The 12,933-nt window shown below is 34.9% G+C and overlaps 4 protein-coding genes across 4 annotated transcripts; 2 read left to right on the top strand and 2 right to left on the bottom strand.

The window, feature by feature from the left end:
• Positions 1–951: 951 nt before the first annotated feature.
• L201_007074 (uncharacterized protein) lies at positions 952–2,724 on the top strand (the record flags this gene model as incomplete). Its single annotated transcript, XM_066222785.1, has 8 exons — positions 952–985; positions 1,166–1,284; positions 1,363–1,483; positions 1,614–1,884; positions 2,011–2,193; positions 2,271–2,341; positions 2,417–2,493; positions 2,593–2,724. 8 exons carry the CDS (start codon positions 952–954, stop codon positions 2,722–2,724), a joined length of 1,008 nt encoding a protein of 335 aa, XP_066078882.1.
• A 593-nt stretch (positions 2,725–3,317) lies between these two features.
• L201_007073 (uncharacterized protein) lies at positions 3,318–5,093 on the bottom strand (the record flags this gene model as incomplete). The annotated part of the gene is made up of 5 exons (XM_066222784.1): positions 3,318–3,408; positions 3,485–3,523; positions 3,716–4,125; positions 4,199–4,210; positions 4,287–5,093. The coding sequence occupies 5 exons, from the start codon at positions 5,091–5,093 to the stop codon at positions 3,318–3,320; spliced, it is 1,359 nt and encodes a 452-aa protein (XP_066078881.1).
• Positions 5,094–6,138: 1,045 nt separating this feature from the next.
• Positions 6,139–8,582, bottom strand: L201_007072 (uncharacterized protein; the record flags this gene model as incomplete). The annotated part of the gene is made up of 7 exons (XM_066222783.1): positions 6,139–6,643; positions 6,717–6,831; positions 6,904–7,133; positions 7,210–7,834; positions 7,912–7,998; positions 8,088–8,288; positions 8,393–8,582. The coding sequence occupies 7 exons, from the start codon at positions 8,580–8,582 to the stop codon at positions 6,139–6,141; spliced, it is 1,953 nt and encodes a 650-aa protein (XP_066078880.1).
• A 2,676-nt stretch (positions 8,583–11,258) lies between these two features.
• Positions 11,259–12,679, top strand: L201_007071 (uncharacterized protein; the record flags this gene model as incomplete). The annotated part of the gene is made up of 2 exons (XM_066222782.1): positions 11,259–11,965; positions 12,088–12,679. The coding sequence occupies 2 exons, from the start codon at positions 11,259–11,261 to the stop codon at positions 12,677–12,679; spliced, it is 1,299 nt and encodes a 432-aa protein (XP_066078879.1).
• Between the last annotated feature and the right edge of the window lie 254 nt (positions 12,680–12,933).

Raw genomic sequence — 12,933 nt, 5'->3', positions numbered from 1 at the left:
GCTGAATACTGAATTCAATGCAAAGCATATTCCAGAAGACGCAATGTAAGGTTAGACTATGTTAAATGTGTATGTGAACAATACATAACAACCCTGGTAGTCATGCAAATTGGTCTTGTCGTTACCATTGTCATCGACTTCGACACCATCTCTTTTGATTTCTTCAAAAAGTTTTCTGATTAAGCATTGACACCACTTTGACTGAAACGATACTTGAAAGCTTTTACAATACAGATCATAAACCAAAACTGCTGATTTTGAACTCCAGCCAGAGATCGTTTCCTTTGTTCAAAAACAATACAACGAGATTTCAAAATACACCTTTGATCAATCTACTCATCTCAAGCTGGATCAGGAATTATCGCTAGAGAGGAAAGAAGATATAAACGAGGTACCATCTACAGAGCTATACTCATTGAACGGAAGTGAAACAGGTGTACCTTACCTTTGTAAGTTGAAGTGAGCTTTGATCATTTTAGCCATATAGTCAGCAACCTACCTTTACAACCAGATTTTATTCATATTCGTCTGCGTAATTATTTGTAATCCCTTTCTTTATTCACAACACAAAATTATCATTCTCACCTTGATCATGTACTCCATGAACCGGTTCGTCATTGTCTGAAATTACACTCAATATTGTAATTTTCAGTCTGTCTTTTATCCATTCTCGTCTCCTCTTAAATCATAATCTTTACATTCCAGCGCCGGTCGCTATATCATCCAACTTGATAACAATCACTTCGCATCAATCCATCCTCTTATTCAACCACATCCGTTTGCAACTTGTAACAACCTCGGATGAGCTTTGTTGAATCTGATCACAAGACTTTTTCGGTCCATTTAGATAATTCGATTTTGTCGCTATTTGGAATTTGATGAGTAATTTGAAGAACTACGAATAGCAGAAGCATTTAAAAAGGATTATATTAGACTAGAGGTCTATGCAAAATGCCTAATCCTTTTGGATCTTTCGCGTGGATATGTAAGTGGAAAAGCATGCTTCTCTTCTTATCGTAGCGTCAACCTTTCAATTCTGAATATCCACACATCTAAAGGACTGCCATGAACATATCAGCCTAAGGGCTTTCTCAATTATATAATATAAGTTACAGTATATTGAAATGATCGTGCTGACTTTAGGAATATATGACGTTTTCAATAGGTTCACATACAGTACTCCCACAATGTAATCTATTCTTTTCTCAGCTATTTCATTCAGAATCACCTCCTCTCACGTTTCTCTTTCCGGATTCATCAGAATTCTTCACAGATTATAACATCGTAAGCTCTTTCAAGATAAATAACCTAATGACTTATAAATTCGAAGCTGATTAAAGGAATCATTTTTGATTATTGTAGACTGGTCAAAATGCAAGAGAAGATCCAGTTGTACAAACAGCAAGATCAGACGCTGGTGTAGGTGTAGCAAGTAATTGTGAAATTGCCAGAGTTGGTCGTAGAGGTTCTTCAAGTGATATAGGTGAGTACAGTTCATTATTCTTTCCCTCTTAAATGCATGATATCTCTCTCTATACCATTGAATATCCTGCTCCTGTGAGAAATGTATGATTGATTGTTTTTTTTTATTTTCGCATATTATGATTCAATAGCTTTAATAGTACTTTCAGCATTATCATTACTTTTAACAGCTATATTATCAATTCAAGCATCAAGAAGAAAAGCAGCAGTTGGCAGAATTGAATTAAAATTTTTTTTATTTTTATATGGTTTACATTCAGCTTTTCAAATCATAACAATGTCTTCTTTATTACAACAAGGTTCAACAGTTTTATCTGTGTTGAGTAGTATACATATAGCGATTATTGCGACTTTGTTTTGGGTTTTATTGGGTAATGCTTTGATAGCTACTCAGGTTGTTGAGTAAGTCTTTCTCATATCTATACTTGCAGTATCCAATATATACCGTAAAGGACTCAGGACCATCGCCAAAATGATATGTTGTGATAATTGAGATGATATCAAGCTGATCGAACTTATTCCTCATAGAGACGGTACAGCAGCTGCTATAGCACCTTTATCGATATTCGCAATACTCTTCTTCATTCCAACTCTTTATATCTCTTTGGACACCTCGTTAGGCTGGACAGATGCTTTTAATGTCAATGGGGATAACGTGGCGCAGCTGAAGAATACTGCACTTTTCATCCTGACTCTAATTTGGCCTGCCGTGTGAGTTGATTTGAGAGTAGCCATTGTGTAGCGATTTTTCTACGACAATTGACAATCCGAATTGCAACAATTAATAGTGCTGTTGTCCTGCATACGGTTCTCATGTTGTATATCACTTTAGGTACACTCAAAGAAACCAAACCAGCAGGTGAGTAAACATATAGCTGAATGGTCATGTTGCCTTTAGCTACGTTAAAACTTGTTGTTTTTTCCGTTTTTGCAGTTCTATACTTTGGAGCTTTTACTTTGTTCGCCATTGGACAAATCATTTTCTTCCTAGTTTCTCAACCACTATGCGATGTAAGTTATTGTTACTCTCACATATTTTTCAGACACCTTCGATGTCATTCAATCAGTTTTTTACAAGCTTATGACTAACTTTCTTCACTACTGAATTAGTCATCGAACGGAGTGAATAGTGCTTTTTTATCAACATTACTGGAAACAGCATCTGTGGTGTTGATTTATTTAGCTTGGATGAATATTACTGAAGATGATTGGGGAGAAGAAGCTTATGGTGCTTACTACTGAGTATATATTAAGTGAAAACGAACGTTCTTTTCAATGATGTTCTCCACGTACCCCATAGATTCAAATGTTAGTTAGATTTTCGTTTTTACCAAGAACAAAAAGAGAACCAAGTAATCTGGTTGATGAAGTGTAGTGTATCTTATCGTTTCCTGTTTTCTATACTCGACTTTATTTGTATATATGATTTTTATAGAATTTCAATCGAATTTTTTTGGATCATATGTTTTCCTTTCATCTATATTATTCAATTTACTTCCCTACTTATATTCTTTTTAATCTAATTTATCAGTAGCTTTGATAGAAGATCTTTCTGTTAATTATGTAATTATGTAAAGATGGACAAGGATTGATACGGGGCTAGAAACTTGAGTAATTTGAGCTGCAGTTGTGTTTTCACACTTATACATACATTCTAAAAACTACAATGATAATTGTACAACTGAAATACCAAAGAAAATAGTCCTTTCTGACGGAAAAATGAGATTGTTGCAATTGGTACATTTGGGAGATAAAAGAAGGGTCAACTTGTGGCTGTGATGCTTACAACTTATAATGGTGAAAATAATAATGCTGCTTGATTGGACGTTTACTTTCTAAGCTGTATACTCAGTTTCTGTGGCATTCGATAATTGTAGCGACGCGGAATGTCTAAGTAAAAGACCATTTACTGATCTTGCAATTAATCTACGAAGAGGGTAGTAATAAGAGGATTAGCTGTTAATATACCCCTTTCACAATGCTTGTAATCTTATATACTCACTCGGCACTTGACCAACTGACATGTTGATTATCGTGGTAGCTGTATATGTTCAATGTCAGAAAGCTCATTAGCACTGATAAGATACAGTCAAAAAAGGGGAAACTGACGACAATGACAGAATAGGAATATGTATGTATGAATGGATTATGCAGCAGATAGGTAGGTAGGTAGGTAGATAGATAGATAGAAGAAAAATGAAAGATGATGATGATAAAGAGTTGCACTACTCACGCCAAACCCATTCTACCAAAATTTGGTAATCTACCATCAATAGTAATTCTAAATCTTGATATATCAGTTATACCAAATAATTCTGGATAAGTTAATAGTAAATTCCAAAATTTATTTAAATCAAATAACATTAAATTTGAATCATTTAATTCTAATTCTAAATTTTTAACACCTTTTCTTAAATAATCATTAAATTCTAAAACTGATTGTTCAACTCTTTCATGTATATCATGTCCAACTTGTGAAGGTAATTTATATTTTGGTGATAAATGTAATGGTGGTAAAGTCATGAATAAAAAATTCCTTGCACCTAATCCATGTAATCTTTTTGATTGTTCTAATAAAGAATCTACTAATGCTTTTGTAGTTGTTGTTATATTTAATGTACCTCCTTCATGTAAATCATCTCTCTATGATGTTTATCATCGAATATCAGTAAAGAAAGCAAAATGACTGGATCAAAATTTACAAAATCGAACTCACATTTAATCGTCCCTATTCACAGTAAGAACAATCTTGGCGTTAGTATGATTCAAAAATGTATTTCCCATTAACAGGTCCAATCACTCACATTATCATTTATACCGAAAACAACTATGAATAGTGTATCATTTGATTGCCATTGAACTTGCCATGGACCTGGCATAGGTGTAAATAAATCTTGAAAATCATTAATTTGAGTTTCGAATGTACCATAACTTTCTAATCCAGGAGGTAAAACAGAATGATGTATAGTTGCACCAACTTTAGCTAAATTCCAATATTGTAAAATATGAAAATCATGAAAAACTGCATATAAATAATCTGCCCACTTCATATCAGTCGCTTTACCATGTAATTCTTGAAAATGTCCTCCATCAATACCATCTTTTCTATAATCTTTATCTCTTGTTGAAAATGAATCTCCAAAAACAAATAATTTTTTGGTTCTAGGCCAATCAAATGGTATTTTATTTGAAGGATTTCCTGTTATTATCAAATCTTCATTTTCTAATTCATCTTGTTCTAATTGAAAATTATGTTGTTCTCTATCATCATCATTAAGATTATTGTTATTATTATTTGAAATTACAGGAGGAGATTTTGGTTGACCAGTTTCTGTATAACTTCTAATTTTTGGAAATAAATTAACGTATTCATCTACTAAATGTTCTTTTTCTTCTCCTCCTCCTCCTGTTTCATCGTTATGATTACTTTTTGATCTTTTGAATAATTGTGAATTACCTGTAGTTGAAGATGATAAATCTGAATTTAAAGTAAATACCCAAACTCCAGCTATAATAAATATTGATAATACACAAAATCTCATTACTTTTCTAGAAGGATACATTAATTCACTAGTTGATGAAGAAGGTGAATATGTACGTCTTCTTGACATCTTGAACGTAGGATGGTATGTTCAATCAATTGGATTGACAATCTGTCCAATAAGTTGTAGATAAAGGTGATATAGATAGAATGTTTATGCTAAAGCTGAAAAAGCTTGGCTTGTGAGTATGTGTGATATATATAGATAATCAAGCAGGTCTACCATAAGTCGTATATATATGTTACTTCTTCACTTTGTACTTTCCCATCTATCAAGATCTTCCACTTTCATCCTTTTACACTACTTAGATTCGGGAACAACAAGGTATGTACGACATTAGTATCGCGCTTACGAATGTTACCTATAAAACATTAGGGTCTGTTCTCACGACAAATATATACAGTAGTACGACAAGGGCTGTAACGAGGGGAACAAGATCAAACGTTATCGCTATAGACTCGAGCTGTGTTAAGGAAGATATGCCAAAAATAGGCATAGTCGTACTACCTTCCCGTTGTTCCGGGCAACATGATCTGAATTACGCATATCAATCAAATTTTGGAATGAACCTGAATGCAGTGAGTGATATTCGGGATAACTGATAGCGAAATAGCACAGTACTCGTTCGTACTGATGAAAGGGAAGATAAAAAGATGACGAAGTGGTGATACATTTTAAATTGCGGGAAGCCTTTTTAGCTTGACCACTTGACGTAATTCTTAGCTTCCCATGAAATCCCAAAGGAAATTAAGCGGAGATCGCCGTTCTGCATAGATCGTCCGATATGTTGATAGTTATACATAGGTTAGGGATGGTATCAGGTATTTCTATCAAAAGCTAAATCTGTAATGATGGAAATGCATAGTTTCGAATTGACAGGAGCTTTCGAAAGAGCAGCGGTACGGTTTGTAGATTAAGGCATGCGTTAAGATATACTCTTCTCTACATGTTTACTTATTAAATATATATTAGAGTTTAGGATCTTCTTCTTCTGACTTGTCTTGTTACGTCTTATTATATGATTGAATACGAAAGGATTCCTCTATTTACGTTCAAAATAAAAAGCGCGAATTTGAAGCGCTCATCACGCTAATCCATGAATCCGCGAGTCTATTTAGAAATTGTTTGCCGCGATTTTACTTGATTTTTTATTAGTACCGTTATTGGTAGTACCACCGCCATCTTCCATACTTCCTGGATCATATCCATCTGCAATATGATGTTCACTATTTACAGCTGTATGTGTTGGTGAATGATCTCTTTGATGATTGTATTTTTCTGATGTTGAATGTAATCCATTGACAGGAACTTCGAAACCTTCTGCATCAGGTAATGATTGTTGATCACCTAATCTTGGATTTTTAAGACATAATGAAGCAACAACTAATAATGTCGAAATACAAATACCTGCAATAGTCAAAAATCTTTGAACTTCTCTATATGCTTCACTTGCAGCTTCTCTTTCAGGTGTACCAGGTGGATAAGATGCTGTAATAGCTAAAGGACTAAGGAAAGTTGATGCAGCTAATTCTTGCGCGTTAGCAACTCCATATCTGTTGAAGGCGTTTAAGAGATGACTTGGCATCTTGTTGTTCCAAATACCAGCTGCGATCGTGTTACTATAAAGACGTTAGGGAAGATCAGAATCAGTATAATCGCCTTGCGTTTGGGAGAATACAGTAGCCAGCTTACCCAAGGGCACTTCCGATTGAATAAGAAGCAAGATACAAAGAAGTGACAGTGGCTGTTCTTTCGTGTTGCACGGCTGATTGAATCATTACCTGAGTTGGGTATGGGAAAAGACCACCTGTTTGGGTCAATATAGTCAGCACAAGCACAATAAGCAATATAAAGTAGATGTCCTTAACATTTCACTTACCGGCAATACCTAATACAACTTCTGCACCAACTAAACCAGCAAAGTCTGAGGCAGAGAAACCACCTCTGTATCTAATCAAGAGACCAAAAGCAAGCACGAAGAGAAGGGTACCAGATACAATGAACCACTTCAATCTTCTGACGTATCTAATGACTAAACCTAAAGCTACACCAACTACGACTGAACAGAATGAATAGATGTTTTGAACTCTAGTGGCTGAAGTGATATCTCTGAGGTGTCGAACATAGTTACGATTAGCCACAAACTTTCTTTATTGAATATAGTATTAAGAGTTGAGTGACTTACCTGTCGAAAGCTAACGTAAGTGTGTAATAAAGGTAATCACCTTGAGTATACCAAGCAGTATTTAAAAGCATTGCGATACAAATAGGAGCTAAAACCATTCTATAGTCTCTGAATAAACGGAATGGTACAGCGGGATGTCTTGCGATTTTAGTTTCCCAAATAACGAAAGCTGGTAAAGCAACAACAAAACCGATGACAAGGGGAGCGATAATATGAGCTTTCTTCCAGACGTTACCAATACCACCTGCCAAAGTGAATGGAACCAAGATTAAACCGAATGTAGCGGCTAATAAGATTAAACCGACAATATCAACTTGCCAAAAGATTTCAACCCATAAAGAAGGTTGGGCTAAAGTTCTTAGTGGTGAAGGAATATCATTTAATAATCCTTTTCTCTTTGCTCTCCATTCTGCTTCTATCAATGATCCTAATAATGGTATAGTCATAACAGGGAAAATTATCGCCCACATTCCTATACCCCATCCCCATGTAGTTGCACCTAATACAGCTTGAGCTACATTACCTGATACCCATGCGTTGATCAAAAATGGCATAGCAGGAATGTAACTGAAGAATAATCGTGATCGCAATGAAGTTACATCTGCGATGAGGACTTCTACCAGGACTATGTTTATAATTGAAGTTTAATTCAGCAATTGACTACTATATTTTCAAGTTCTGAAAGATAGATGGTGAGCTTACGTTGTGTACCAGTGTAACCAAATTGATATAAAACAGCACCACCTGAAAAGGCAGCTAAATTACTTGCAGTAGCTTGAACGATGGATCCTGATAAAATGTCGACGTAGGTGTTTGTTTAGTCTATATTTCATGCTTATGGCATTGCAATAAATATAAACGATGGTAGGATTACTCACCGACAGCATAAAAAACGACACTGATGAATAAAATACTAACACGACCAAAGTAATCCGAAATTTTGGCGAAAGCAGGTTGAGCAGCAGCTGCTACGACTGATCTAACGACAGTTACAGTTGAAAGTTGTGAAGCAGTTTTAAGATCTGATAAAGCTGTAGCTTGGTATGTATATCTAACTGTACCATCTAAACCGTAACTATCTATATACGGCAACGAAATATAGGTTATTATTATTACTCTAGATACAGTATGACGTGATAATAGTATAGGTTAAGTGTGAGTTGGCACGATAAAATCAACTTACAAGCGACTAAAAAAACAGAAATGAATAAAACCCATTTATGCCAAGTTGTGAAACATGATGCAATAGCTTCAATACGTCTTACACCTGGAGATTTATCACCAAAAGCAGTTTCATTATCACCTTGCTTTTCTAATTCTTTCTCTACTTCAAATTTAGGATATAATGGATCAGGTGTATTATTCAAATTCATTTTGATTATATCAAAATTTGCTGTACGATAACCTCGTTGTACGATATAGTCAATCACTCGACTTTGTGATTTGAGATTGATAGAGGAAAAAGCTTTGTCTAGGGTATATATAAAAGTATTTTATCAGGTTAAACATGTAAGTAGTATCATATAAAGTAGATCTTTTCCGATGATCTAAAAAAGAAATTATAATCATCTCGTTAAAATCGTCATCTTATATATATATGCTGTAAGAATGAATATAAGGGAAATGATTCATGGAGCTTCTAATCTTTGAGATTTTCTCGTTTATCAGATAAACGAAATTTCAATTTTGATTAATTCAGGTACGGCGTGAGAATTGGATACATGTATTTATTTTTTTGATTTTTTGATTTTTTTTAATTGATTTGGTCGGTTTACCTCAAACAGGCTAAAACCGATATCCTCTTTATTCCCTCGAGTGAAATACGCAGTAAATGGTTGATATCATTCTGAGAGATGATGTCGTCAGAATGACCTATGTAATGTCGATACCAGAAAAATATCGTCCGAGCTCCACCTCTTTAAGACTGGATCTTAAGCTTGGCAAAAGACTATTTTCGGCCGATTTTTGGGTTATCAGATTAGGAAAAAAAACAAAACAAAAAAGGGTTAGGACAATCCGAATGAACGATTCAACCACAGTAGTAGTAGTAAGCCTTCTTCGAGAAGCGATAAATTTAGGATGGATGAATTTACATGATGATGCATTTTAGATCCGAGAATCGATCCCATCAATCTTGCAAACATTATATTGTTTGCAAAATGAACTCAGAGATCAAATATAGATGCTTTTGTGATTCAAAGCATCGTAGTAAGTGTGATCGTAACTAACGTGATATGCTCTTCGCTTGACGACCTACCAGACTTCTGATTCAACTTTCGACCGAAATTTCAATCATGAACCTCTTCAACTATATGCACCCTTCTCCTCAAAACGCTAAATGAACTACATGTAGAGCAATTATTTTCGGAATCAATTCCCAAAAATGCGGAATCAGGTATCGGACATCTGCTCTAGCGTTCTTTGTTTGCTCATTTGTTTCAGCTGAAAAGATAATGTGGAACTACCAATTAATTGACCACACACTAAATTGAGGAAATCGCCTTAAAACAAGTACAGGATTGAAACAGTCTTTAGTCTTCTGGGTTTCCGTCGAGGAAGATCTTCTTCAAAAGGTTTGGACTGATCATTTTCTACTTACGGTGCTCAAATCTTTCGTCATATGAAGGCAAGTATACTACTGAACTGTCATAATCGGCCGATATCAGATAACCCGTTGTTGCATTCCAGCAATAATCAGATACCGTATCAATAATACAGTAAAATCGATAAAAGGATTGACGTCATTTAATCCGCGCAGAAGAGGTTCAGGAACAGGCTGCTGTCATTGCGGGATCTTGGTGCATCACTAGTACTATATTAGCGTAATGATTGTGAGATTTCAGCTTTGAATTCCTTACATAATATTAGTGGTCTTTGTTGTAAGTCATCAAATACTTGATGTTCATCCTTGCTATATATCATTTTCCAGTACAGTATTAGGTTCATCAATTTTATCCCCCGCGAAATTGTAGCACATTGGACAGTGACTTGATTTGAATGACATAACTTAACGAAGGCATTCTTATTCCATTGCAAGGGGACATCCTGGAATTGTGAATTGTCTAACCACTTTCTACCAATCGTTATGATATGCACTCTGATTCTTTCGATTCAACGATGTAGGTATCTCGTAAGGCAAGCAAAGGATTCTACCACCCTCCTCACCCTCGAAGCGTATACTTTACGGTACATTGTTCTTGGGGTCTAAGCTTGATCATATTGATAAACTTTAGGGGTTTACATCAACCTAGTGATGATCAGTCGTGCCCTAAGTCTCACTTTGATCAGCTTCCCAACCATCAATTTTCATTTTCATTCCTCGTTATATAGTACGAGTATTGTAGGAAGCTTCTTAGCCAATACTCCCCACTTTCTGGGTACGAAATGAAAGAAAAGATCCCGGCTGCAACCGATTCCAGCGATCAAATGCGATCCCCCATTTCACCAATCTGATTATGTGATAAGGCCTCTCAAGATCAGAAGCAGTTCAGCTACTTTGATCGCTTCTGTCTATACGACGTCCTGCGTGGCATCATCCAAATCGAATTATCCAGCAAGGGTTATCATATCATCCTATACCAGGTGATTGAAAGCAAGATACATGAACACTTCCCAGAGTAGCAGTATGGATCACTCAACATACGATGCGAAGGAAAGACTTGCTTAACCAGTCTACATGGACATGGAATGATGTGATACTTGATGAAATGTGGGGGCAACTAAGATTAACGTAACCAACACCATAATTTAAGCATCTACACAAGTACATATGGCTATTTTAAGCGGTATAGCTCGGCATCTGTGTTGCCGGAAATACAATTGCGGGGAATCAAAGTGAAAAATAAATGATCAAAACATGATTATATTGTTGGTCCAATTCGAAAGCCTTTGTTACCGTAACTTGCTTGACTCGTTCGTAGAATTGAAAAAGTCATCTTCTATCCTTGTGATTGAACATGTTATCGAATATCTACAAAATTGAACTAAGCTCCATAACAGGCTTTCCTTAGACACACATTTCAAACATCATATCCTAGTCTCTAATTCAAATGACCGCAAATCAGGCACAGAATGGAGGATCAGTAAGAGCAAGTTCAAGTACAAATCCAATGTCTAAAAATAACACATTACCATCACCATCTTCATCACCTTCTTCTTCTTCGCCAACCAATGGTTCAAAAGCAAAACAGAAACAGAAAAGTGAAAAACGAGGACGAAGATCTATTAAATCTTTGATTGAATTTAATGAAGATTACCGAGAAAGGATACCTTCAATTTTAAGTCGATTTATAGGATATAGACAACCTGGACAAGTACCACCCTATAATTCAATAGGTATACCACCTTTTAATTGGTTAAAATATATTTCATTAAAATATGAAATAAGAATATTTAGTTTTCTTGGAAGTTTAATTGGTATATGGTTAATTGAAGCTGTTTGTGGAAATTCAATTTTATATAGAGATATTTATGGATCACCTTTAATTGTTGTTTCATTTGGTGCTTCAGCTGTATTAATTTTTGGTGTAATTGAATCTCCATTATCACAACCACGTAATCATATTGGAGGTAATTTAGTTGGTTCAATAATTGGTGTTTGTTTAACAAAATTATTTGAAATACAATATGGTTCACAAAGTTATCAAGATCATGCAGAGAATCAAGGAGAATTCCATTCAAATACTTTTGTAAATGGTGGTTTGGTTGTAGCTTTGACTATGTTGATTACAAATATTTTAGGTGTCGTACATCCACCGTAAGTTTTGTTTTTTCTCATATCATAAATTGATTAATAGTTATTAGTCAATGAATTAAATCGTATCTGTCCTTCATATCTTGAAACGTCTAATTAACATTGAATTTATTTTCTTAATATAGCGCCGGTGCAACAGCTTTAGCAGCAGCAACAGATCCGAAAATAATCAAATTATCATGGAAATATATTTTAATTGTATTTACAAGTTCTTTATTAATGGATGGATTTGCTTTAATTATAAATAATTTAGGTAGAAGAAGATATCCTATTTATTGGTGGACACCACAAAGATTTTTCGTTAAACCTGATTTAGAAGAGGGTCAAGATTTGAATGAAAACAATAACAATAACATCAATAATAATTTGGAAAGAAATAAATCAAATAAATCAAATAGATCTCATGATAGACCAATTTTAATTAGATCAAGAGAATCAGAAGAATTAGCATTAAAAACTTTAGAAGAAAATAATTTAAGAAAATTGGAAGATGGTGGTAGAACTCACGAAGCTTTATTAATTGATAGATTACAAGGTAAAGGTGGTTCAATAAATGATATTAAAAATGCTTCAGATGGTATACATCAAAATATCAATGATAGAGATGAGGAGACAAGAGATCCTTCGTCACCACATTGGAAAAGTGTACATGAACCTTTAGGCAAAGTTTTAAGTAGACAGGATAGATCAAGAGCAGAAGGATCATCAGATATTTGATGAGATTAAGGTATTAGATGATGCACCATGACGCTATCATTGGGCAACATGGATATAGACAATCGTTTGATAATCTCATTATAATGCTTTGCTTCTCGCAATTTGGCATGCTATTTTCAAGTATAAATGTATGTATGTAGAACCACTGAATCATTGCAAACAATCCGGTCTGTCGCTGGGATACTCTCAATACATCACAGCGAATGGATGTTGGTCCGTATAGTCGAGCTGTTTCCCTAAATGGTTTCCTCAAC

This window comes from Kwoniella dendrophila, chromosome 10 (assembly GCF_036810415.1).
Source record: "Kwoniella dendrophila CBS 6074 chromosome 10, complete sequence".
Lineage (NCBI taxonomy): Eukaryota > Fungi > Basidiomycota > Tremellomycetes > Tremellales > Cryptococcaceae > Kwoniella > Kwoniella dendrophila.
The sequence above is the reverse complement of the archived record's forward strand: the minus strand, read 5'-3'. Positions and strand labels throughout refer to the sequence as shown.